The sequence below is a fragment of the Neopsephotus bourkii genome, unplaced genomic scaffold (assembly GCF_033783945.1).
Source record: "Neopsephotus bourkii isolate Nb327-2 ecotype Australia unplaced genomic scaffold, CSIRO-AGI_Nbou_v1 NB_284, whole genome shotgun sequence".
Taxonomy (NCBI): Eukaryota; Metazoa; Chordata; class Aves; order Psittaciformes; family Psittacidae; genus Neopsephotus; species Neopsephotus bourkii.
Window position 1 is genome coordinate 67,407 of NW_026900793.1, and position 23,432 is coordinate 90,838.

Below are 23,432 nucleotides of genomic sequence, written 5' to 3' on the forward strand. Positions count from 1 at the left end.
CACCAATGTATCTTTGTTATGACCCTGTTCTTTAGTCACCTACTTCAGAACTCCCTCTGAGAGACATATTTGACTAAGTTCAAGATCTGACTAGCTCCCATGCTACATTTCATTTCTCTCTTGTTGAAAGCAAGCTTTGAAGGACATAGACTAATAGATTGCATCAAGTCATTGTTCTGCAGTGCCAAGTTAGAGATATTTTCCGTTGTCATTCCCAGTGGAGTAAAAGGGGACCAAGGGACCATTTTTGAACATTATGCCGAGATGTTTTTATTCAAAGAATGTATAGATAAAATCAGCATCAGGAAGCTGCAAAAATGTTAGAAGAAGATGAGGAGAGTAGACATGAGTGCAGCAGTGAAGAAAATAGATTGTTCATGTAAAATCGTTACATACAAAGTATATTAAAACTATAAAGGTAAATCTAATACATGACAATTATGGAGAAGCATCAGTAAAAGCAGTAAATATAAATATGTGATTAAATTAATCTGCTGAGGATGCTTATTTAGGAAAAATATAGTTGTGTTTCTTACTACATAAAAACAGGTACTCACTTCCCTAGAGAAAAAGGTGTATACTATCAGAGATACATGCTTAAACAGAAGAGGGTGTTAATAAAGGAACTGCATAAAAAGGCATGTGACTGCAAAGGTATTTAATGAAACTGTACACCCTGCAGTCTGGGATTTCGGAAGGTCTTTCTGCAAAACCACTCTTTTCTGTGGGATTTCTGGGACTTCCTTGTGCCTCCCTTCTCCTGAGTTTATCATAAAACTCATGACCACCTGGCTTAATCTTTTAAAAAAATCCTAATGATGTTCATATACATATTCAGATAGTACTGCCCTTTCTCAAATAATGTCATAAAAGAATGTTGATTGCTGATATACTTGACACTTGAAAATAAAAGGAATGAAAAATGTTGTTACTAGCGTTCCTTACTGTTAACCGAAAACCTTAAATCCATGCAGTTTGTACTAGTTTGAATAGTTACAGACTTGCTCAATCTGAGACATTCCATGACCGCGTAACTTTCAGGAAACAGGTGATGTTACGCATTCAGTATGTAGCATGTATGCTTATCTAGTGTAAAGCTACTTTTATCCTGACCTTGATCATTAATGCATTGTATTATTTGGGACGGATGTGAAATTCACGCTTCCTGCCACCAGCGGTTAGTTTTTTTTCCATTTGTTAAGCTGGTATCATTTTCCCTTAAATACACTGGCAGTGGTTCTGGTAGTCATCCCTGGTGTTCTCATGGGAGTTGGTGGAGATCAAGGGACAGATGCACTCTTTGGATTAGTAAGTAAAGAACTTTTTGTAAAAGAAATCAGACTATTTTCAGAAATACTACAGGGAATTTTTCTTATTTCTGTATACTTAGTCTGAGAGGTTTTGCTCTGTAGTCTGGTCTATTAAAAGTGTAGAAATAGATCTTATTTTACAGTTACTGCTGCTAGCCTTTTGTATTGTTACTAGTAGCCCTCATAACGCAACACTGATGTCCACTTACTCTAGCAGTTTATTTTATTTATTTTATAAGCAATTTTCTGTTGCTTATACATTTTCTCCCCATGACAAAAATATGATCCTGGATGCATCCTTTCTGTGATGCTTTGTTACTTTTGCTGTTACCCACAGTTAGCTTGGGTTTGTGTGCATATAGTGAGTGGTACTGCTGTACTTCCCAGTTGTTCAAAAGAGCAGAATTTACTGTGTTCAGGTAAGCATCTTAGTGGGTTTAGACTTTCAGTTTTAAAAATCCTTCTTTGTCTTTTTGTACAGGTGAAATCTCAGATGCTGTTTTTTTTCCTAGAATTCTTGCCATGTTTTTTATACAGAATGTTACAAATACTTGTGTTTTTAAAAATGTTTCACTTGGATACAGTTTATTAGACTATTGATCTGTTGAAGTCTGAAATGCTATTGGGATTGTCCAATGGTCTGTAAATAACAAGGAGAGAGTTGTAGAGCAGGAAACAAAGAAAACATGAAGCTGAATTCTGCAATTTATCATAATATTTTAAATCATGTTATGGAGTTAGATCTGCAGTGCTTCATCTCATTCTAAATCATATTGTAAGTAAAATAGAAACTTGATTTTGAATTATTTGTTTTTGTGGGGTTTTGTTTAATGGAATAGTTAAGTTTTTCAACTTTACTAGTGATTAGAATGGGAAACCAGAATTAACCTTTAGTAAAAGAACTGTTTCATTCTACAGTCTTTGGCATCAAAAACAGATGAAAGAATTTCACAGAGCTTCTGTTTGAAATGTGAATTATCTGCTTCTGATCCAGTGCAAAAAATTATTACAGCAGTATGTGCCTATCTTACTTAACAAAAAGGCAGATGAGAGTTCTTCAAACTAATATAACGTAAAAATCAGAGGTCATTTTAAATCATTTTCAGGATTGATTCTTTCAGGTTAATATAAAACCTGTCAGGAGATTAACAGAAAGCATCCAGGTTTCTGAGCACAATGAATTTCCTTTTTATACTGAGGGAAGGCGCTTCTTCACTGTAAATGTGGGGATAGATGCTCTGTTCAGGCTCAGAAGCAGAGTAGGGCGTAGGGAGCCACCAACAGTTTGAGATTTTTGAGAGATAAAAGCCATAAACAAGATGAGTTTGTAGGCTTCCGTTACTTTTTAGTCAAAGGTTTTTCTTTTTCACATAAAATGATACTGAAGTCATTGCATTAAAAGAAATCTTCCAAATAGTTTCCATAAATCCTGCACAGAAAGATCCACAGAGAGACAAAAGTTACAAATGAACATTGAAAAGGAAAAGTTGCGTGTATGTGTGTGTGATGTTAGAAATAAATCTTTCACACTGGCATACAAATAAAATGAAACACTGTTTTAAAGTCACGGACTTTCTCTTCCATTGAAATTGAAGTCGCAAAGCCATCGACAGTTGCAATGTTAGTACCTACTGGCTACTGACATGTATTACACTGTTGAGGGAATACTGTGATCTAGTGAAGTAAGCATAGTTTTTAAAATTGTCCTAAATTTCAGTGCTCACATCCTGAGATGATTATTTTTGGACTTTGAGTGACGTACCCTAGTGTCATTTTTTTTTTTTTAATTGACGTAAAAGGAATAATAATCACCTCCTGGCAGTGTTGCAACTATTAGCTCAAAGTTCATAAAATGCAGTTGGAGCAATGTATTAAATGTACATATGAGATGGTAACAGCTGGAAATCAGTTTGAGAGTTAAAGAATGTCTTATTACAGTAGTTATTGTTGCAGGTAATATAAAGGAGTGAACGATTTAAACAACCATAGTGAAATGCCCTTAAGATTGCAGGGATAGTTGCCATTCCTCTCTAAATATGTATTTTTTTCTCTCTCCTGAATATACTGGTAGTAATGGTTGAATAAGGATTAAAACTGTAAGAAACTTTTGGATATCAGTTTTTGAGGGAAGCCTTAATTACCTCTCTGTGGTCCTGTACTTCCATGCTCAGATGTATTTGCCGCCATTTCCTTTAATCAGTTCCTCACTAAGATTGCTTACCTTCATCTCATCAGCTTCATGTTAAGAAATAATTTCCTGTGTGGCATTACATCAGTGCTTTACTAATTTCTTTACAGATTACAGCCCCTGCAGTTTTTGTATAACTTAAAATAACTTCATTCTGTCAGATAAGTTGCGCTTGCACAGAAAACTTTCACAAACATGTTTCTAATCAGTTTCATTTTCCATGGTATTTCCTTCAAAGTCTTCTTTCGAAGTCTGCACATAATTCATGGGAATCACTGTCAGGATCATTTCCTTTCCTTTCACCACCTTTAGAAATGTGTTTGAGAAATATGAATAATATTAAATGAGGCTTTGATATAGTGAGAGAAGGAATACAAGGAAAATGGGTGGCTGTAACATTAAAGCTGACAAGAGTCAAGGTAAAAGTGCATGTTTATGGAGCAAAGGGGATGAGATCTTGCACACTCTAGAGGTGTGATGAGTTCTCCCAATCTGTTCTTTAAGAGTGGATGTGAATCTTAAAGGCTTTTTTTTTTTTTTTTTTTTTTTAGGTTTTTAGGAATTCTAAATGGTGTAGCATTTGTATTATAAGGAAATGGAAAGATTAGAAATGAGGATTGTTCTTTGAACTTACTGTTTAAACCAAGTTGACTTTATCTAGAAGCCCAGTTAATCTGAAGTAGTCTGATGGCCATCCCTTTCAGTATTGAAAGTGCTATTTCTGTTTATCAGCCTGTTTCCATATTAGTTGTGAGACACCTAGAGACAGTGTGTGGTGGACTTTTAATTTCTTTTTTCTCCAAAGAAAGGAAAATTCTCAAGACTTCTATGTAGAAGAGGAGGAATATCTAAAATTTCAGCTGGAGTTATCCCAGGCATATGCTATCAAGAGCTAATTGAGAGGCTTTGGGGCAATTCTGTAGGTATGCTTGGGAAATACTGTTGAAAGGCAGTTCAATGTTAAAGCAGGACAGAAAGCACATAAATTTGCTTGTAAAATAAAGTATTGTGGAGAGAGGAGCTGTCACATAAACAAGCCAGCACATTATCTAATTTTTATGCATGCTGTGTTGTGGAGAAATACTGCTTGGCAGCTGGTGCTCTTATATTCCCATAGTTTGATACTGGAGAGTGAAAGTGGGCCACTGACTAGTGTTGCCATGTCAAGCGTTACGTTGTCAGTCCTTCACAGGGAACAAATAGAATATACAAATGAAGAGCATAAACCCAGACTTCCACGTGCACAATAATTGGCAGCATGTTAGTACTGAAGCACAAGGCACCTGTATTTGCTGGGAGCAAGTATTGTGCAGGATTAACATAGTATTAGAGAATGAGAATCTTCTGGGCTGAAAATCCATGGTGTTAAGGGATTTAACTAAAAATAGGATCTCGGATAAGTTTCACAGAGATGCCACTGCAGTTGTGCAGAACATTATTAAGCAGAAGATAATACCTTTGTCATGAATTGAGTAATGAGTCCAACCACTGTTTGACCTCAGTTCTCTAAAGAGTTGAAATTAGGAGAATAGAACAGTATCAGACCATTGCTTAGCTTTGGTAGCTTTTTCTGTGAAGCTTTAATAGTGCTTTGTAACTGCATTGGAACTGTAATGCACTTAAAAGAGAGCTTGATAACATTATTAGGAAATAATTTGTTAATATCTGTATGTTGAGGAGAAATTCCTTTATGAATATACTTCAGGGATGGGTGTGTTTACCTGGGAGTGACAGGGAATTTTGGAGGTGGTTTAGATTTCAGATTCAGGAAAACTTCTGTGAATATGATGAGCATTAACTTTTTTAAAACAAACTTTCATGATGGCTCTTTGCATGTTACTATTTTAGCTCTTACCATCCTTTTTCAATTATATTTCTTTTATATTTCTGTTTATAGATTTCTGTTATAAGTAGGCTCAAGCAGCAGCTGCAGGTTAAGGATTACTTAGTGCATTCTTATTTTAATCTTTTCATTTGGTGAACAGATACAGTAATTTTCCTCTTTGCAGCTGCAGTTTTCAGGTACTGGTTTTGGGCCACTTGTGTCTGTCAGGTTTAATCAAAACGAAGCATAGAAAAGGTGTATAACCATCACTTTCACAATTTAGCCTTAGAGTTTAGAAACCAGTATTTGGCATGAAAACTACATCGAAGAGGGAAAATTATTCCTTTTTCCATTGAAAATAATAATTGATTTTGGCAAAGAACTAAGATTGTGGAAATTGCAGTTTGTCAGTACACTATATAAATTGCAGTTATAGTACTGCCTAACAGTTGTTTGCCAGCAAGTGGGCTAGGGCTGAGCTTAATTCTTGAGATGTCATGGTTTAGGGATATAATTAAAGAAGGAAAACCTGATTAAACAAAGTTTCAGCAAGAATTTGGGAGGAATATAATGAAACTTATGGGTAAACTCAGTGGTCAGTGGAGGTTCTTCACACAAACCACGTGTCAAGGGCTTCATACAAACCATGTGTCCTTCCATGCTGCTGTCTTAAGTTCATTGCTCAGAAAGACTCCCTGTGTAGCCTGGAGCCTTCTGTTTGTTGCACCGTACAATTACTCTGCAGTACCTGAGAGGTTGTTTCCAATGAATTTTTTCATTTCATTTCAGGAGCAAGTTTGTGCAGGATGTTTCCCTCTCTGATTACAAAATTAAATTGACTTTGTGATCAGTATCAGAGTCCATGAGGGCACCTCTTCTGATTATTTTTTTTTCTTTAAGACTATAAAGTATTTCAATATAAAACATCTGTAAATGAAGTATCGCAGTTACAGAAGATGAAAGCAGGAAAATGGTTCATTCAGCTGTTTTTTTTCTTCCAATTTTACTCTGGATGTATGTGTTTAGAATAGCTTTCTGTTCTAATGCTCAGATCTACTTATGACTCAGAACCTGATGATGTACAAGGCAAAGTTGGGTTTTGACACCTTTTAGATTGTCTTGTTCTACACTATACAGTTATTACTTAATATTGTTAATAGTTGTTAATTTATTTCTCTGGATGCAAAATACCTTATGCTGCCTACTGTTCACATGCAGCTGTGACCTGAACTGCCTTCTTTACTGCAGAATCTTTTAACTAATCACCCTCTTTACACTGGTATGGTTTTTTTTTGGTAAAATATTTTGGCTCAAATGTATAAGCTGTTAGTTCAGAGTAATTAAAAGGGGTTTTTTTTTGCTATGTGTGTGTTACAAATACAGATTAAAATTCTTGTAGATGTTGCAGTTATTGTGTGTTATAACCCCCCCCCCCCCCAACTGTTTATACAATAATAAAGTTGGGGATTTAGTTGCATGAACACCAGGAATTCCCAAGCAGCTTCCCAAGGTGCAGTATCTATTTGCACGTTTGAACAGGGTTGCTAATGGAACTTCTTCATTGTGTGTTGAAGGAACCTACTCAAGTCATGCAGCTGAAACCAGAGTATTTGCCATTTCCATGTATGAAGTTAACTTGTTCTGGATCCTGCGCCAATGTATTGGCCAAAAGTTTCACCTTGCACTAATTGCCACAGCTCCACTGAAGTCAGTGAACAAAAAGTAACAAGTTCCTAATGTATTTCTGATATTTGCATTTGATTTTATTTAGAAGGATGAGCTGTTCAGCAATCAATAGTTGCAAAAAGATTTAAATAGTTTCATATTCATATCACTGCCCTTGAGTAAGCACATGTTGTACATGATAGTGACCACTGTAATGCATTATAATTACCATTGTTCATTCTCTTTTGCAGACATTTGGGCCTAGATTTAGTTCCTCGGAAGGACTTTGAGGTTGTGGATTCGGATCAGATCAGTGTTTCAGATCTTTATAAAATGGTAAGAAATCTGTGGGAATTGCCTTTGGGTTTTCACTTTGTGAGGGAAAGGAGGGGGAAAGTGTATTATTTACTCTTTTTCTTGATTAGATCAGTGTCGTAAGGTGAATGTGTTTTTCATTTGCACCCCAGTTTGCAGAAGAGTCAGTGTCTCTATACCCAGAGTTTAGTAAGAATGAGCTAACTTTCTTTCAGCAATGGTCTGTATATATATATATATATATTAATTTACAAAGTAACATGGGATGAAAGCTGGAAAAGGTAATTTTGAATGTTGTTTCTTCCTACAGTTTTCTTGGGTTTAAAAATCTGTTGTTTCAGAAGCTGCAAAGGATGTTCTAAAAAACCAGATCTATCATATACAGCTAGTGGGAATCCTTTTAAACTTTTGCAGAGCAAAGCTAAGGTTGTTTTAGAAATGTGGATTGTGACACTAATGACCTGTAAAGCCAGTAATGCATTTTACAGTTTAATTGCATTTGGATTCTTCTTTATTAGTAGGACTGTGTAATACAGTTAACTTTGTTATGGGTAATGATATAAGTGTAAATGGAAAAGCAGCATGGAATGTTAGCGAAAACTGAATGAAAACCTTTCCTGAGGGAAAAAACCCACAACAGCCAAGCAAACCAACAGTTACTTTAATACAATTTCTTAGCTTAATGTCTTTGAAAGAAAATAGTGGGTTTTCTACATGAATATTGTTACAGTGTCGCTCTCTTCTAATAAGCTTTTAATTTCCTATTTTAAAATGGTTTTGGCTTTCAGCTACCTAAGATTAGAGAGTGACAGGTACACGCCTAGGTGGAAGGAGTTTGATATGCAAGATGTACTTCCTCTTAAAACAAAGGCATGTTTTCTAAACATGCTGTTGCTGGTTTGGATTCTTTGCACCATGTAACAATGGATTTCATAGAAAGGAATGAAAGTTGTTACATAAGAAATATTGAAGTTCATCATTCTATAGTATTGCTAATGTTTGTTCCTGATTTGCCATAGTCCGAGGTGATTTTGGTGTGATTCCAGCAGAGTTTTCCTTCAAATACAGTATAGAAATAACTCAGTACAAAATTCAATTAGTGATGACTCAGAGAATGCAAGGCAAGCTGCTAATAGGATTACTTTATTACTGTTTCATTCTGCAGGGTTCTTTTACTCTGAATACCTAGAGTACAGCAGATAGCTAATGAATTGTCAGAATAGTCTGATTATGTCACCCATCTTAGTCCTGAAGCAAATGCACACAGCAGTTTGCTGCTCAGCACTGTGCTGGTATCAGGACATGAGCATTAGTCAGTTCATGCTTGTCTCTTGCTTTAGTTTGTAGATGCAAGAAGACACAGCTGTCTTATCGTATCTAGTTTATAGCTAGAAGGCAATTTCAGGAATGAAAATAGCTGAAAACCTGTTATCTTTTTAACTTAAATTGATCAGGAATTGACATAGGGGAATACGAGTGGGTGTTTTGTTGATCTGAGGGTTTTGGTGTGGGTTCTGTTATGTCACAAAAAGTTGGGGAGAGAATCCTCCTTCCTGGCAAAAATACTGAGCAGTTTCTCAAATGAGCAACAAGGTTGTAAAATAATCTTGCAGGAGTAGTTGGGAGAGCCCAATTAGTCTCTCTTTTTTGCAGGATTATAGAATGTTAAATGTAACTTAGAAAACAGTCTCATATTAGCAAAACAATGGCTGAGGTGACACACAAGGCTTTCCTACCTGTGACAGTCAGTTCAGGCATTTTATAGAGTCATTAGACTCAGAATTACTTTCCTTGGTAAATCTTAAATATATTTCCAATTTTGAGCATCATTTTCAGCTCTCAGTTTTATCACTTGAGTGTGTTTGTGACTCCTGTATGAGTACTGTATTCATCTCTGTCAGAACTGTTGTGCTTTGAGGCCTCGTAGATCCCATTTCTCCAGGTTATTCATGGTGAAGCTAAAACCTATTGGCTTCAGGTTGCACATTTGTCAGAAATCATTGCTTTACTCCTGAAGGAAACCAGATTGCCCTATCCCTGGCACAGTGTTTGTGATTTAAGCTAATATGATGGAACATGTTTTTATAATTTACATGACTTTTGAAGTTGTGGGAAAATACGTTCTCAGAATCCTGCCACAGAGCTCAGTTGCCCCTAGACTGAAGCTGGCATTTAGCAGCACAAGTCCAGCCGAATGTCAGAAAAACTCGGATGGAGCTTTTTACTGAAGGGGGTCACAAGACCCAAATGTTCGAGACATTAGCAGAAAACAGAAATGGTGAAACCTGGTGATCAAATATGTTCGGCTTCTCTCTAAATTTACTGATTTGTGTGTGTGTCTTCAGGTGTGTGTAAGACATGACTATTGGCTGTGTTACTGCTGGCTGTTAGCCATTACTTTCATCTGAAAAACACCACCAGGAGTTCCTAATAAGTAGCCAAATTAATGCTGCCATCACCTCATAACTGCTGGGAGACTGGGAGAGGACGGGTTTGTGTATATTTGGTTCTAACCCCTAGTAAGAAGACATCTTTTGAGAAAATGGAGATAGAAGGTGGTTTGCTTGAGACTGACTTGGTAATGACAGGACTCGTTCACTTTCCAAGTATCATTAGGAAGGGAAGGAGGAACAACAACAATAAAAGCTAATATTGGTAGATAAGTTATTATGAGAAGCAAGTTTCATGGGAAGGAAGGAAGTAGGTAGGGTTGATAGTTCTTTCAGTAAATCCAAAACAAAACCACAATATACTTGCTAACAGGCCAAGCTGGATAAATTAAGAATTCTTCATTGCCTTCAGTCACTAGAGTGAAGGGAAGGGAAATTAAGATAACCAAGAGCAAGGACAGAAGAAGTGTAGAAAAGTATAATGGAATAGCATGAATGAGTTAATAGAGCAGTTAGAAAGGCAATGCACAAATTAATATAGAGCAAGGAAATGTTGGCAGTTGTATCAAGAAACAGTTTTTGTTTTTTTGAACAAACAGGTAGTAACTGGGAAACTAAAAAGAAGTTTTTATACTGGGGGAATCTTGCATGTGGTGCAAGAAAACAGCATGGTGCTTAAGATGCTCTTTGCCTCCCCAAGCTCTAGTAAGGGGGTAAAGTCACTGACAGTACCTGTGGAAAAGGGAAGGGAGTCACACCTGAACAGTGTGTGTGGAAGTTCATGCAGTAGTTACAGGTTCCAGGGTATTTAGAACTACGAACTTATTTCATTCGGAATGTCTAGAGAAGCCGTATCAGACATGTTAGTGGTAATCACTGGAAAGATGGGTAAGGTTCCAGAATGCTGGCACAGGGCAAGGGTACTTTACAACTTTAAAAAATGTGATGGAGAAAGAAGAGCCAGTGATCATTCTCTACCTGTAAAAAATGCAGGAACAGAAAAAAACACAATTATTTGCAAGAAGGGAATGAGTAATAGTGACTGTGAACTTGTTCAGAATAAGCAGTTTAAATTTGCAAGTTCCAATTCACTTCCAGAACATAAAGGTGTCTTGTGGATACAGATAAAGCAGCCTTTCTCATAGATAGGTATCAATCACATTTGCTAATCTGCAGTCAACTGGGACCTCCCTAGCTAGTCAGGACTGCTGATAAATGATAGATAGTGACTTGTGAGCACTTTTGCCAGCTCCCACGCTGATATCTTCTTGATGTAGTCTCATTAGGAAGATTATCTCTCCTTTTGTAGTAAAAAGGCATTTTTTGGTTCTGTGTGAAGGACAGTGACAAAGCTTGTTGAAAAAAGTATTGCCAAGTATGTTTTGTGCGCTCTTTGGCTCTTATCTCTCTTGAAGCTATGGGGTTATCAACAGATTGTGCTAGTCCTGTTACAGAGTGTATGTGTTTGGTCAGAGTAAGATGTTGGGTATGTAATAAAAGGCAAATGAAGAGAATGGCTAGTAACATGGTAGTGTTAATGTCAATATTTCAGTTTAAAATGCTAATGTTGAGATGAATGTGTGTGGAACAGGCATAGCAGAATCACTAATGATATGGTTGTTAAAGCTCTCTGAAACCTTTTCAATTTAGATTAGTATTTAAATCTCCCCTCAGAGATTAAATAGGTTCAGTGAGTCTTGCAGTCCATTTTCTGATTATAACATCTTCTAGCATGAAAGACTTTAAATACAGCATCATCCTCTGAATTCCGTTTTGGAGATGCAGCTTTTTATTTCAATGCTTCTTTACAGGTTTTGGTCACCTGAAATTGTAGAAAAGTCTTCAACCATTTATCAGAATTTAATTTTCTGATCAGAACAATAAGTTTAAGCAAAGTCTAAAATCCGTATCTGTGTTTTGAACAAACGCATCTTTTCATAGACAATGTACTGGTAGGTGAGGATTAGTACTGAGGTATTTCCCCATTTAGCAAGAGAATACATAAATTGTACAGTATAGGGTGATGGACTTTTCAGAAAGAAACGCTATTACAATGTTGGAAATTCTGTCTAGCTTATGACAGCCATTTACTTTAAAAGCTAATTTACTACCTGTAAATTCAAGTAGTTAGGCTAAGAAGTGGCTTAACTGAGAAAAGTCTTTAGGAAAGCTAGTGGTCTTGTGAGTGATAATACACTGTCAAAAAAGGCTGTGAAAATCTGGTCATAACCTTGAACAGTCACATTTTAAAATGACTATTCTAATGCTGCACAGATATAATGTAAGTATTTCTTAACTTTCAGAAAGGTTTAAGTGTTACTGTTTTGTATCTCCACAGCATTTGTCAAGTAGACACAGTGTCCAGCAGAGCACATCACAGGTAAACATCATCTACATACAGATTTTTGTTGTCTTAAAGTTATTGGTACTGTATGTAAATGTATGATGGAGATCATTGGGTAAGTCCCTACCCATAGAACACTTCCTCAGGAGATCCCCAAGTAATGATCTGACTAAGGTCCTTCTTCAGTTTTTGTATAGGTCTCTCTTCCTTAGCTCTAACTGTTGTTCTTAAAAGATAACTTCTGTAGTGATACCAGAAACCTCTCTCTGTGTATGTAAGTTGTCTTTCCACCTGCTAACATATGGCTTACTAGGCTTGTGTTTCACATATCCTTTCTGTAGTAACATAATCCATTCCTGGTCATGGAATCTGGATCTAATCTTTTCAAGGTACCTGTTCTTTCACAGGTACCCGTCTTGAAAGGATGAGGGTTTACTTGGATTTAATTTAAAATCCAGTACGAAATTCAATTGAAGGTTTATTTTTAAAGCTAGTACAAATCTACTTTTCAAGTCTGAAAACGTCAACATTTTCTGTTAGTGCATACCTGTCTGTGCACTCAGAGAAGACAAGCCTAGTGAGTTTAGGATATCATTAGGATTAGCATAGAAAAGATATAAAGGGCTATAAATATTGAAGAATAAACTTATTTCTAATTATGCTTCTTTCTCTTATCTCTACACCAATTTTCACTGTTTATAAAAAGGTCTCAATATACAGAGTCAAAATATAAACCTTTCTGCTATCCTTCCAGTACCTAACAGGGCCAACAAGAAAGCTGGAGATGGACTTTTTGCAAGGGCGTGTAGGGACAGGACAAAGGGGAATGACTTTAACCTGACAGAGGAGAGATTTAGATTAGACATTGGGAAGAAATTCTTAACTGAGGGTGCTGAAGTGCTGGCACAGGGTGCCCAGAGAAGCTGTGGCTGCCCCATCCCTGGCAGTGTTCAAGGTCAGGGTAGACAGGGCTTAAAAGCAACCTGGTCTAGTGGAAGGTGTTCCTGCCTGTGGCAGGGTGTTGGAATACAGATGATCTTTAAGGTGCTTTCCAACCCAAGCTGTTCTGTGATTCTCTTTGACTTTATTGATCACTCATGTTATCAACCAATGTTATTTTTTTTTTATGTACCTGCAGGACATACTAGCCTATGGAGCCTGGCTCTAAGTCATAGAATTGTAGAAGTGTTTAGTTTGGGAAGACCTTCAAGATCATTGAGTTCAACCATTACCCAAGCACTCCTAAGTCCACCACTAAACCATGTCTCTTAAGTGCCACATCTGCGTGTCTCTTAACTATGTCCAGAGACGATGAGTCAACCATGTCCCTGGGCAGCCTGTTCCAATGTTTAGCAACCCTTTTAGTGAAGGAATTTTTCCTAATACCCAGTCTAAATCTAATGCAACTTGAGGCCATTTCGTCTTCTATCACTGGTGCACCCTCACCAGTGCAAGTACGGGGGGGGGAAATTACGTCCCTAGTCTAGCTGGCCCCATAAGTGACCTCGATAAATGAATTATAGTTGCTGCAAAGAGATAAGGTAACAAATGTTATTCTTAAAAATGCTTTGAAGTCCATCTGTTTTAAATGGAAATCATCAAGAGCCACCGTACCACCACTTTATAATAGTTTGTTTTCAGTACCAGAATCAAGACAATATTTGAGAAATAGATGTAATTGGTTTACTTCATAAAAATGGATTTCAAATGCATAAATCATTTATCTCTTATTTAGTTGGTTATCATGGTTTCTCAAGCTATTCAAATTAAAAGTGGGGAAAAACAGGATGAAAACTTAATCTAACATGCATCTCTGAGGCAGGATATATTGAGATTAAGGTTTTATGTGATGGAGAAAGTATTGCAGAATCTCAAAGTTATCATGTTGGTCACGTGTCCTTTATTAGTGAAGAGTTAAAAGTTACTGTTATTGTTTTTAATCAGGTGGATACGATTCGTCAGCGTCATGGAGAAGCTTGTCGTATGCCAGTGCCTCATCACTTCTTCCTCAGTCTAAAGAGCTTCACCTACAATACAATTGGAGAAGACACAGATGTCTTTTTTTCTCTGTACGATGTTCGAGAGGGCAAGCAGATCAGGTAGGACTGTATCAAGTAACTAAAAAGCTTAGTAGGTCAAAGATTATGAACAAGGCAAATACACTGGAGAGAAACATATGAGCTGTTCTTGTGGCACAAGTGGATGGACAAAGCTGATAAATCATAAATTGACAGCCCTGCATTGCATGCTTGAGAACATCACTAATACTGGTCATTGCATATGACGTTTTGTACTTGCATATAAGCAAAGAATGGAAGCCACAGAACAGTTGAACTGTGTTCAGGTTTCTGACTTTGCCTTCACATATTACTGAAGGTTTTAGTGTTTAGTAGCTGCCTTTTTAGGGCCCTGGTGTAATACCAGTAATGACAGGACCATGGTGTATGACTGTTTCGAAAAGAGGGCTGCTATTTGGGTGCTGTATTGAGGCTCTTTAATGCTCAATCCACTCCTTGCCTTGCAGGCATGTTACAGTGTAGCTTGTTTTCATTACTCTTGCTATCAGTATAAAGTGAACTATTCATATTCATCCCTGTGTCTACACTGGACAACTGTGCTGCTCAGGACATTGGGGTAATTGTTACTAATGTTAGCAAATAAGACATGTGCTGTGTTTTTCATTAACAAGCATGTGTTTTGAAAACATCAGAATATGTAAAGAGTACTGCAGCATGTGCACTGTGTCTCAGGAATTAAGTAGGTGTATCTTAGGCTAAAGTGTAGCTTGATCTAAACTACACTGTTTGTGAGTTTTTTTGGGTTTTGATTAAGGCATGTCACGAGAGTTGGCACAGATCGTGTTTGCCACTAGTCTGGTCAAAACTGTCCTAGTTTTCAGCAAATTAGATTTAGATTTGTTCTAAACAGAGGAAAGAGACCCAAAGTGTTCAGAGTAGAGTGGTAACAGTTTTGTAGCTCTTCAGAATACATCCCGCTAAAAAAGTGGTCTATATTAAAGCTCTAATGATTTGACTGCAGTTTATAAATACATGTCTGCCACCATTTAGTTAGGCAACTTAAGGATCATTTTGCAGAAAATGGCAAGAATGCCTAAGCTGCTACTACTACATCGTGTTTATTTCACCTCCACGAGGTGAGAAATGCTTGTTTTGATGTAGTTAGGGAGGACATGCCTCTAATTCCCCTATTGAGAGAATTAACAAAAAATAGCTGTTAAGAGGGAAAGGTGAAAATGGAAAAACAAAACAAAAAATCTGCACAATTAATTAGTTCATACCTCAAAGCAGTAAAATATCAAATTATTTAGATGAAGAAAGCTGCAGGGAAAGGGAAGGGAGAAGCTGCTCCCCGGACTATGAAAGGTCTCAGAAATTGCCTCAAAAGGAGAAGAATTATTTTGGGCTGCAGTTTGCATAGTATGTAAACATTGAGTGGAAAAGACTCAAGAAGGGTGTTTGCCAATGATTAAAAAAAAGAAAATAATAGTTATAATGAGAAAAAGCAAGAGAATGGTTCAGGCACATTTAAATATCTATAATAACGTTTTGATGTGCAAACAGTTGTTATTACTTAGCTCTTCATCAGTGATCTGACGCAGTGAGAACAGCATAATTTTACATTTCCTTATGTCCTGAAGAGTGGTGGAGAAGAAATGTGTAATGAAGCTGAGCTCTGGTTTAGTGGAGCAACTTAAAGCCAGAAAACAAACACACTGCTGCAAATTTAGCCTGATTTTTTCGTATCTACTTTAAAAGATTAAGTTTCTTTCCTCTCAGGAGACAGTACATTAAGGTAAAAAACAAGCAGAGCTTCTGCACGCTGCATTCTAAATGCAAAAGACAAATTGAGTTTTCTGAAATGGTTTCAAGGTTGATAAATTCCTTGCCCAGACAGTTCACATTGGAGGTTGACTGTCTTTCAGTGTTACTGCTTTGGACATAGAGTAGATTAAAAACCTATGGAACCTGCTGGTTGCAATAGTTATTTCCCAGTTAGGTCAAGTGAATAACTGGTGAAAGCTCCAGTGTCTTTGAAGAGCTGAAGTAATAGCATGTACCAGTTATGGATTAGCAATCTGAAGCAGGAGCTGAAATGCAGTTTGAGATATATTCCCAGGTTCTGAATACAAATGTGGAACTGTACAGTGTTCAATGGTTTGTGCTTTCTAGAAATGAGAAGCAGCCAAAAGATGACAGTGAGGAAATATGGATAGCAAGAATAAGAATGTTGGTATTGGAGGGGTAAAACATAGAGGTAAAAAACGGGGAAAAGTGACTTAATTTTTACTCTTGACAGAATTACGAAAAGTAAATAGAACTAGATGGATGAATGTCTGCGTCAAAACTTTGCTTCAGTCCACAACAGAAGCAACCTGGCAATCAGAGTATGAGTTAATGGCTCATATGAAAAGATATAGCAATCTTTTATTTATATGTTTTAAAGTACTTGGCATTTTTTTCATGCAAAAATTGTCATATATTCTTACCTACGGAAAGCATTAGTGTAGCAACAAAATCTTTCCTCCTAAACTTGAATACTTCCGTTTCTTCGCCGTGTGAAAGTTAGCAGAAAATGATGAGAACATTAACCTAGTTCTGATTACAGTCAAATGGGGAGTACATCCCCAAATGTGAGAAGTACCTTGGGATGAATGATCATGAAATGATAAGAGTTGATAGTAACTAGAAAAGGAAAGAAAGATAATGCTAATGTACAGATGGTGAACTCCAGTAAGGCAGATGTCAATAAACATCACAAAAAGATAGGTAAACTGATACAGAGAAAAGGAATCTGAGAGTTGTCGCTTTCTTAATGATACTATTGAAGAGTGCAAAAGCAGATTGTTTCAATATGAAGGAAATTGTATATATGGAATCATCAGAAAGTCTGTATCACGTAGTCTTTGGTGAAATGGAGTCTGGAAGGAAATATAAAAAAGGAGAAACTAATGAAATTGCACAAGCAGGGATGCGAAGAGACAGAAAATTGTATGAAAAAAAAATGCAATTACCAAAGGACATCAAGGAGAAAAAAAGAATAATTCTATAATGCTTTACCAGCAAATATATATTTTTTACAAAATCATGAAATAACTGAAGAGATTAAAGGGGACATTAAGCTATCAGCAGATGTTACCAAGATAACTGGAGTATTTAATAGCTGTTTTGCCTCAATCTCCCTAAGGTAAGCTGGAGTCAGATGACAAATGCAAGAGGTTCTGGAACAAATAAACTATTAGCAGTGAGAAGCTAACCAGATGATAAGTACAAGTCAACATAGATTTGTCAAGCACAAGTCACATCAGAGCCAGCTAATTTGGTTCTGCTATATGGGAATGCGACATATGCCTCAGCATTAAACTTGCTAGGGTAAAGCAAGGAGACTCAGATGGAACTGTTATAAAAGGGCTGGAAAACTGGTGGAAAACCTTATCCAGAGTGCTGGATGGATGCAATGAATAAGGGTGTTTTTTTTTGTTTTGGTTTTTGTAATATTATTTTGATGGGAGGAAAAAACCTCTATTCAGTAAAGCAATGAGGTTTGGCTACTTTTAAATAGCTCCTTTTTACTAATAAATGCATAAAAACACACATAATTTCAGAAATGACGCATTCCAAAAGCATGAGATCAGTTTTTTTCTGAAAACAAGCTTGAAGAATCCACCAAGTATGAAAATGGATAAATAAATCTCAGATTTTTTTGTTTATAAAGCTTATGTTTAAACATGTAAAGGCTTTTTTTATTCTGCCTGCGTCTTAAACCAGAATAGATGTTTCTATCACTGTTTTACCAGTTACCCTATTTTCCTCAACTGGGATTGAAGAGTTGCTTGTCATCTATAAATAACCTTAATTATGGAGAGTGAATAGAACAAAAAAAGAAATTCTAATGTGATTGAATTTGAAAAACTTGGGCCTAATCAGTAATTATGCGTGGAAAATAGTGTCATGCATATTTCTGGTTGTAACTCCTCCATCTGCCTACTAACTGTGTCTTTCCCATGCCCATTATAATACAGGCCTCCTTATGACAGGAGATTGTGGAAGATGTGCTAAGCATCCATGGGAGTGTTGATGGCTTTGACAGAGGAAGTCCATGTGTACATTTTGCATACAGAATACACTCGAGTCCTTTTTGTTGCGAGACCACACTTTCTCTCCAGTGTCTGTAGGAGGCATCATTTGCTGATGCATCCTCTTTTCAATACATGGCACTATGAGAAGCCTTATGATCTTTCAGCTGGTCTGTTTAGTCTGAATGTACCGCTACCTGGGGTGTTCTGCTTTTTTGCTTGTGCGTTTCTCTTTGCTGTCAATTTATCGTGGTATTGCATTCTATGGAGTACAAGATTGGTCCAGTCTGACACACAGGCAGTCGAGAAGTTACATGAGATTAGCTACTTGGAGAAACAAAAAATTGCCTGTGCAAGTAAAGACTGGACTCTTAAGAGTGAAAGTTCAGCTGGAGTTGAATGTAGAGAGGGAGAGAAAGTTACTCACACGTGAACACCAGCTGCTGTAAGTACATTGCCAGCAGATGGGCGACAAAGGAAAACACGGCTCAAGTTCGGAGCAGGGCAGTATATGATGCAGCATGAGGAAAAGGTAACTAAGAACAGTGGCTGGTTTAAGTAGTGAATATTTTGAGCTTAAACAGTTGTAGTAGTAGCAACAGGTGGCTGTACATTTTTGTAGATGTAAACATACAGTGGAGATTGGTGACTAAGGACATTTACAATGACCTAGTAAAGAAACTCTTCAGATTTTATGATGGGTTTTGTAAAATGTTATCAAACAAAGACATTGAAAGTACATTCTTTGGTTTGCATTGTGCATAAGCAAAAGTTTAGTAGCTCCTGCTTTGCTGCTCTTGTGCCATCTGTTATAATCAGCTCTTCACTTACAAGATCACATACTGTTCAGAGAGCACTGTAGCACACATTATATCTTCTCCTACCTGCTCATATGATTGTCTTTATTATTAACATTTATTATTCCATTCTGTCCAACTCAAAAATCTATGTAACTATTTTTGCAATGTCTTCATGGTACCAGCTTTATTTTGGTTTTGGAAACAAAAAGAGGAAATCGTAGCAATTTTTCAGGATATTGCATTCTTTTTCTTCAACATGTGCGTAACAAGGTTACCCAGAAGTGTTCGCATAGAAAAAATGAAGAAAGCATTTAGGGATAGGTAGAGGTTTTTCATTTTCAGAACTGCTTTTTCTTTTACACTGTGCTATTCCATTGTTTTTCTGTATGATGCTCCCAACACATCAATGGATGATACAATTATGTTATGAAAAATAGTTAAATGTCCAGTATTTTAGAAGTCTGTATTACAGCTGTGCAATCAAAAGCTAGAAGAGTTTAAAGTTAATGAAAATGTACTCTGGAAATCTTACTTAAGCAACCAGAAAGGATGAGAAGTACATCTTTTCCCTAGATTAAAAAAGGGGGGAGAAGAATAAAATGGAAAAAAAGAGATGGTACTTTTTATTCTGTGGGTTTGACTGGGAAGGTAGCACAGAACAGGACGGGAGAGGCAGCAACTGCTCTAACCAAAAATATTCCTACTGGAAATCAGGATTCCAGTCTACCTAAAGAAAGGTGAAAGTCAACTGAGATCCTGACAGCCACTGGGGAATCCTTAATGTGATCTTCATTATGCATCCTGTGGATCAGCATTACTTTAATTTGTTCAGTAGTCAGAAGTTTTTAATTAAGCATCTTTAGCCATAAGTTCTGCTTAGGTAAGAATGATTGTTGATCAGAGTCCAAACTTGTCATGCTCATATCTGTGGCAGATATTTAAACTTGGAGTACTGTAGCATTTTTAGTGGCTGGTTGGTTCCTTGGCACTTTGTTAGTAGGCCATGCAGGGTGGGGGTTAGTGCGTTCATCCACAGAAGTTATGCAAACAGAGGAAATGCCTTCCACTGGCAGAGGAAAGCTTTATGGCATATGCAGTATGGTAATGGTAAGTCTGGACTCTAAAGGTCACTCAGGAGTTAATATTATATCCAGCTCCCTATTTTATCGCATAAAAAGGCAAGTTTGGGTTCATCAATTTTACCTGCACCTTTTTTTTCCTGTTACGACTCCGTAGTCATAACAGAGCATCCTTAGGCTGCTTTGAATCCTGGAATGATCATAGAATAGTTAGGATTGGAAAGGACTGTAAGATTATCTAGTTCTCTATTGTTATCTGACTTCGTAGACAAAAATTCTTCCAAAGATTAAGATATTGGATTCAGATGTCTGTAGTTGAACTGGAAACCTATCTGCATCACTCTCCATCAAAACAGTTTATTCTAATAGGAGTGACCCTCTTAAATAACAAGGACCAGATAAAATTACAAAAGGCACCAATTTTCACTGATCCATCTGATTATTTTGTAGCTGCCATCTATGTCTTGGAATTTTTTCAATGCTATAGAAAAGGCAAAACAAGATCATAGCAAAAATCATAGAATGGTTTAGTTTGGAAGAGACCTCTAAAGGTCATCTAGTTCAACCTGCCTGCGGTGAGCAGGGACATCTTCAGCTAGATCAGATTGCTCAGAGCCCTGTCTAACCTGACCTTAAATTTTTCACGGATGAGGCATCTGCCACCTCTCTGGGCATTCTGTTCCATTTCACCATCTTCAGAAAAATTTCTTCCTTGTATCTAGTCTAAATCTACCTTCTTTTAGCTTGAAAGCATCATGTGTTGCCTTATCACAAAAGGACATACTAAAGTTGGTCCCCATCTTTCATATAAGCACCCTTTAGGTACTGGTAAGCCACAATAAGGCCTCCCCAAAGCCTTTCCTTCTCCAGGCCGAAAATGAAGGTGAGCGTAACTTCTACTGAAATGCAATTGGAATGGTGCTTGTCAAACGTAATTTTTGTGTGAGGGATTTTTTTGTTTGTTGTTGGGGTTGGTTGTTTCGTGGGTATTTTTAATCATTCAATTGACATCTCTTACACGGGGCCTGTCCCAGTAAGAGAAAAGGCAAACATGGAAGGATTTAAAACCAGAAAAAGTTCAGTCTTGGTATGAACTACTCTCTGTTCCTCATGTGAGGGCATGTAGTGATGGACCATGTAGATTTAGTTACATGTGTTTCAGTATGATTTTGTTGGACAGCTTTGAGGGAATTTATGTCAGATGTGGAGGAAAGAGTTAAGTGGAAAGTAAATGCACCTGCAAATGCAGAACATATTCCTTCCTCATTAAACACATATTCCTTCCACTTAGGTGCTTCCCAACTGGATTCTAAAAACATAGTACATGGGAAATTTCTGGGGCTCATCAGAGATGATCAGGTTTAAAGACATGTAGAAATTTGTATACTGATGACCCATCTCTCACACAGTACAGTGAAATGAGAAGAAAGATGCTGCATAGTTATGGACCTTGAAATCTCTGACTAGTTCTCAGATATGCATATTCCTACACTTTTTCTGGAGGGTTCTCATTTCCTTAGTGCCTCTCTGATTGCACTAATACACTCTTCCACCCACTGAGGTTTTTCATATGTCCTTTTCTTTTAATCCTGTTTCTCCAGGAGCTAATCAAATAGAGATCTAAGCTTTTCACCTTGCAACAGGTTTGGTTTTTCCTTAAACCATTCCTTTAATTTCCTTTTGCAGGCATCCATTCTGCAGTAATTTACTATTAATTTGGGTTTTCTTCAGATCTTATTTTTTTCTCTGCTGTCAGTATAAGACGAACATCCAGATGGAATTAGTAGAATTTTTTCCTCTTATTATCATTTAGAATAATTTGATTTGGGAAATAAAATATTATGTTGTTTTAAGGGGGAAGGGAAAAAAAGAGTAATGGAATTAAAATTATTAATGAGAGCCAGTTTGTTAGACTGTGAAGCACTGAAATGAAGAGAGAAATGTAGGAAAGACACTAACAGTGTAGTAATAATCTGGGTGGTTATTAACTTGGACTGATTAGCATTTCCCACCTTTGGTTTTTTACTCCATACTAAACTGTGCCTTTGGGCTTTATCTAAATGACATTGCCTAGTATAACTGTAGCCATACACAATGAGTACATACCATTGTTGATATGTGTTTTTTCTTATTACTGAAGTGATGAATGTAATAGTGCAGATAGTGTGCTCAGATTTTCGGATATGGGAGCAGGGTATGATTTGCTACCAAGAAGTGTTTGCTGTAATGTAAGATGCCTGTGCAAAATTTTGTATTGAAGTACTGTGTACTACCAGAGTATACGTTATTCTTCTACACTATAAGTTAATATCCTGATACACATCATAAGTATAAATCATTTGCGCTCTAATGTAAGAAAGAAACAGCAACTGCTCATATGAAGAATAATAAGAAGGTATGGAATAAAAAAAGGAGGTAGTGCAAACTACATATTTTTATAAGCCAAACATCTGCCTCAGCCTCCTCCTACCCTCCCTGCCCCCTCACCTCTTAAAACTAAGAAATCCAAAGGTATATATTAAGATAAGTGGTATGTGGCCTGTGTTACATAGCAGACCAGATTGAATTATTTTAATGATCCCATCTGCTCTTATAACTAATCTCTTATATATATGTCTTTTTTTCTACTGTTACATCAGCTGGTAGTTTCCTAGCAGCATCATGATGGACAGTGATCTTGACTAGAGATTGCAATTGAGAAAGAGTATGTTGGCAAAACATTCTCCTTCCAAAGGTTCTGCCTTAGAATTCCAGATTTCACACTGTTCCTCTTTGTTTAGGGCAATAAGACACAGGGTGGAGAAGCATGTGTCTGCTCTGAAGCAAGACTTTATCCTTCAGTGATTAATTTATAACTGCTTGTAGCTTTTCTTGTGCAAATCAACCTTTATTGGTTGGGTGCATTACAGAGAAAGTTCTTGCTCCTTTAAAAAAGAAATTAATCTTCTGAAGTTCATAAAGCAGCTTCATTGCCTCGTTCTTTTCTCTTGTGTCTTTGATTCTTACCTCAGAGTACGTGGAGGTATTAACAGAGTCAACATGCAGCTGTTTATAAAGCACCTCATTGTGGTTTGTTGAGGTACCTTTTCACGTTCTTTTCCTTCTCACTGAAAGATAAAATTATAATCCATTCTTTCTCAGCAGATGGCTAGGTAAAACGTGTGCAGCAGGGTGAGAAAACACCCTGATTTTAAAATACTAGAAACGTAGAAGCAGATCTGTCCAGCTGCCAGATTTCAATACAGTGCTAGGAATTTGGTGATTGTGAAACATCTATTTCTGTGTTAAAATTGAAAAGCAGTAAGCAAAATGAAAGAAAGCGACCTTGCTCTTTAATGCTGTTGCTAATAGGTGATATGGGAATATGTTTTTTTGTGGAAATATTCTGAATTTGTAGGTGGATGTTGGGGTTGTGGATGTGA

General features: G+C 36.9%; 1 protein-coding gene across 9 annotated transcripts in view; it reads left to right on the forward strand.

Moving 5' to 3' along the window:
- The window catches only part of DOCK3 (dedicator of cytokinesis 3), a 184,872-nt gene that overhangs the window by 45,531 nt on the left and 115,909 nt on the right, over positions 1-23,432 (forward strand). For all 9 annotated transcript variants that reach the window (XM_061346909.1, XM_061346906.1, XM_061346903.1 and 6 more), the window contains exons 6-8: positions 7,240-7,324; positions 12,032-12,073; positions 13,982-14,136. In XM_061346909.1, the coding sequence (XP_061202893.1) occupies positions 7,240-7,324; positions 12,032-12,073; positions 13,982-14,136 (282 nt within the window). The remainder of the gene's footprint in view (positions 1-7,239; positions 7,325-12,031; positions 12,074-13,981; positions 14,137-23,432) is intronic.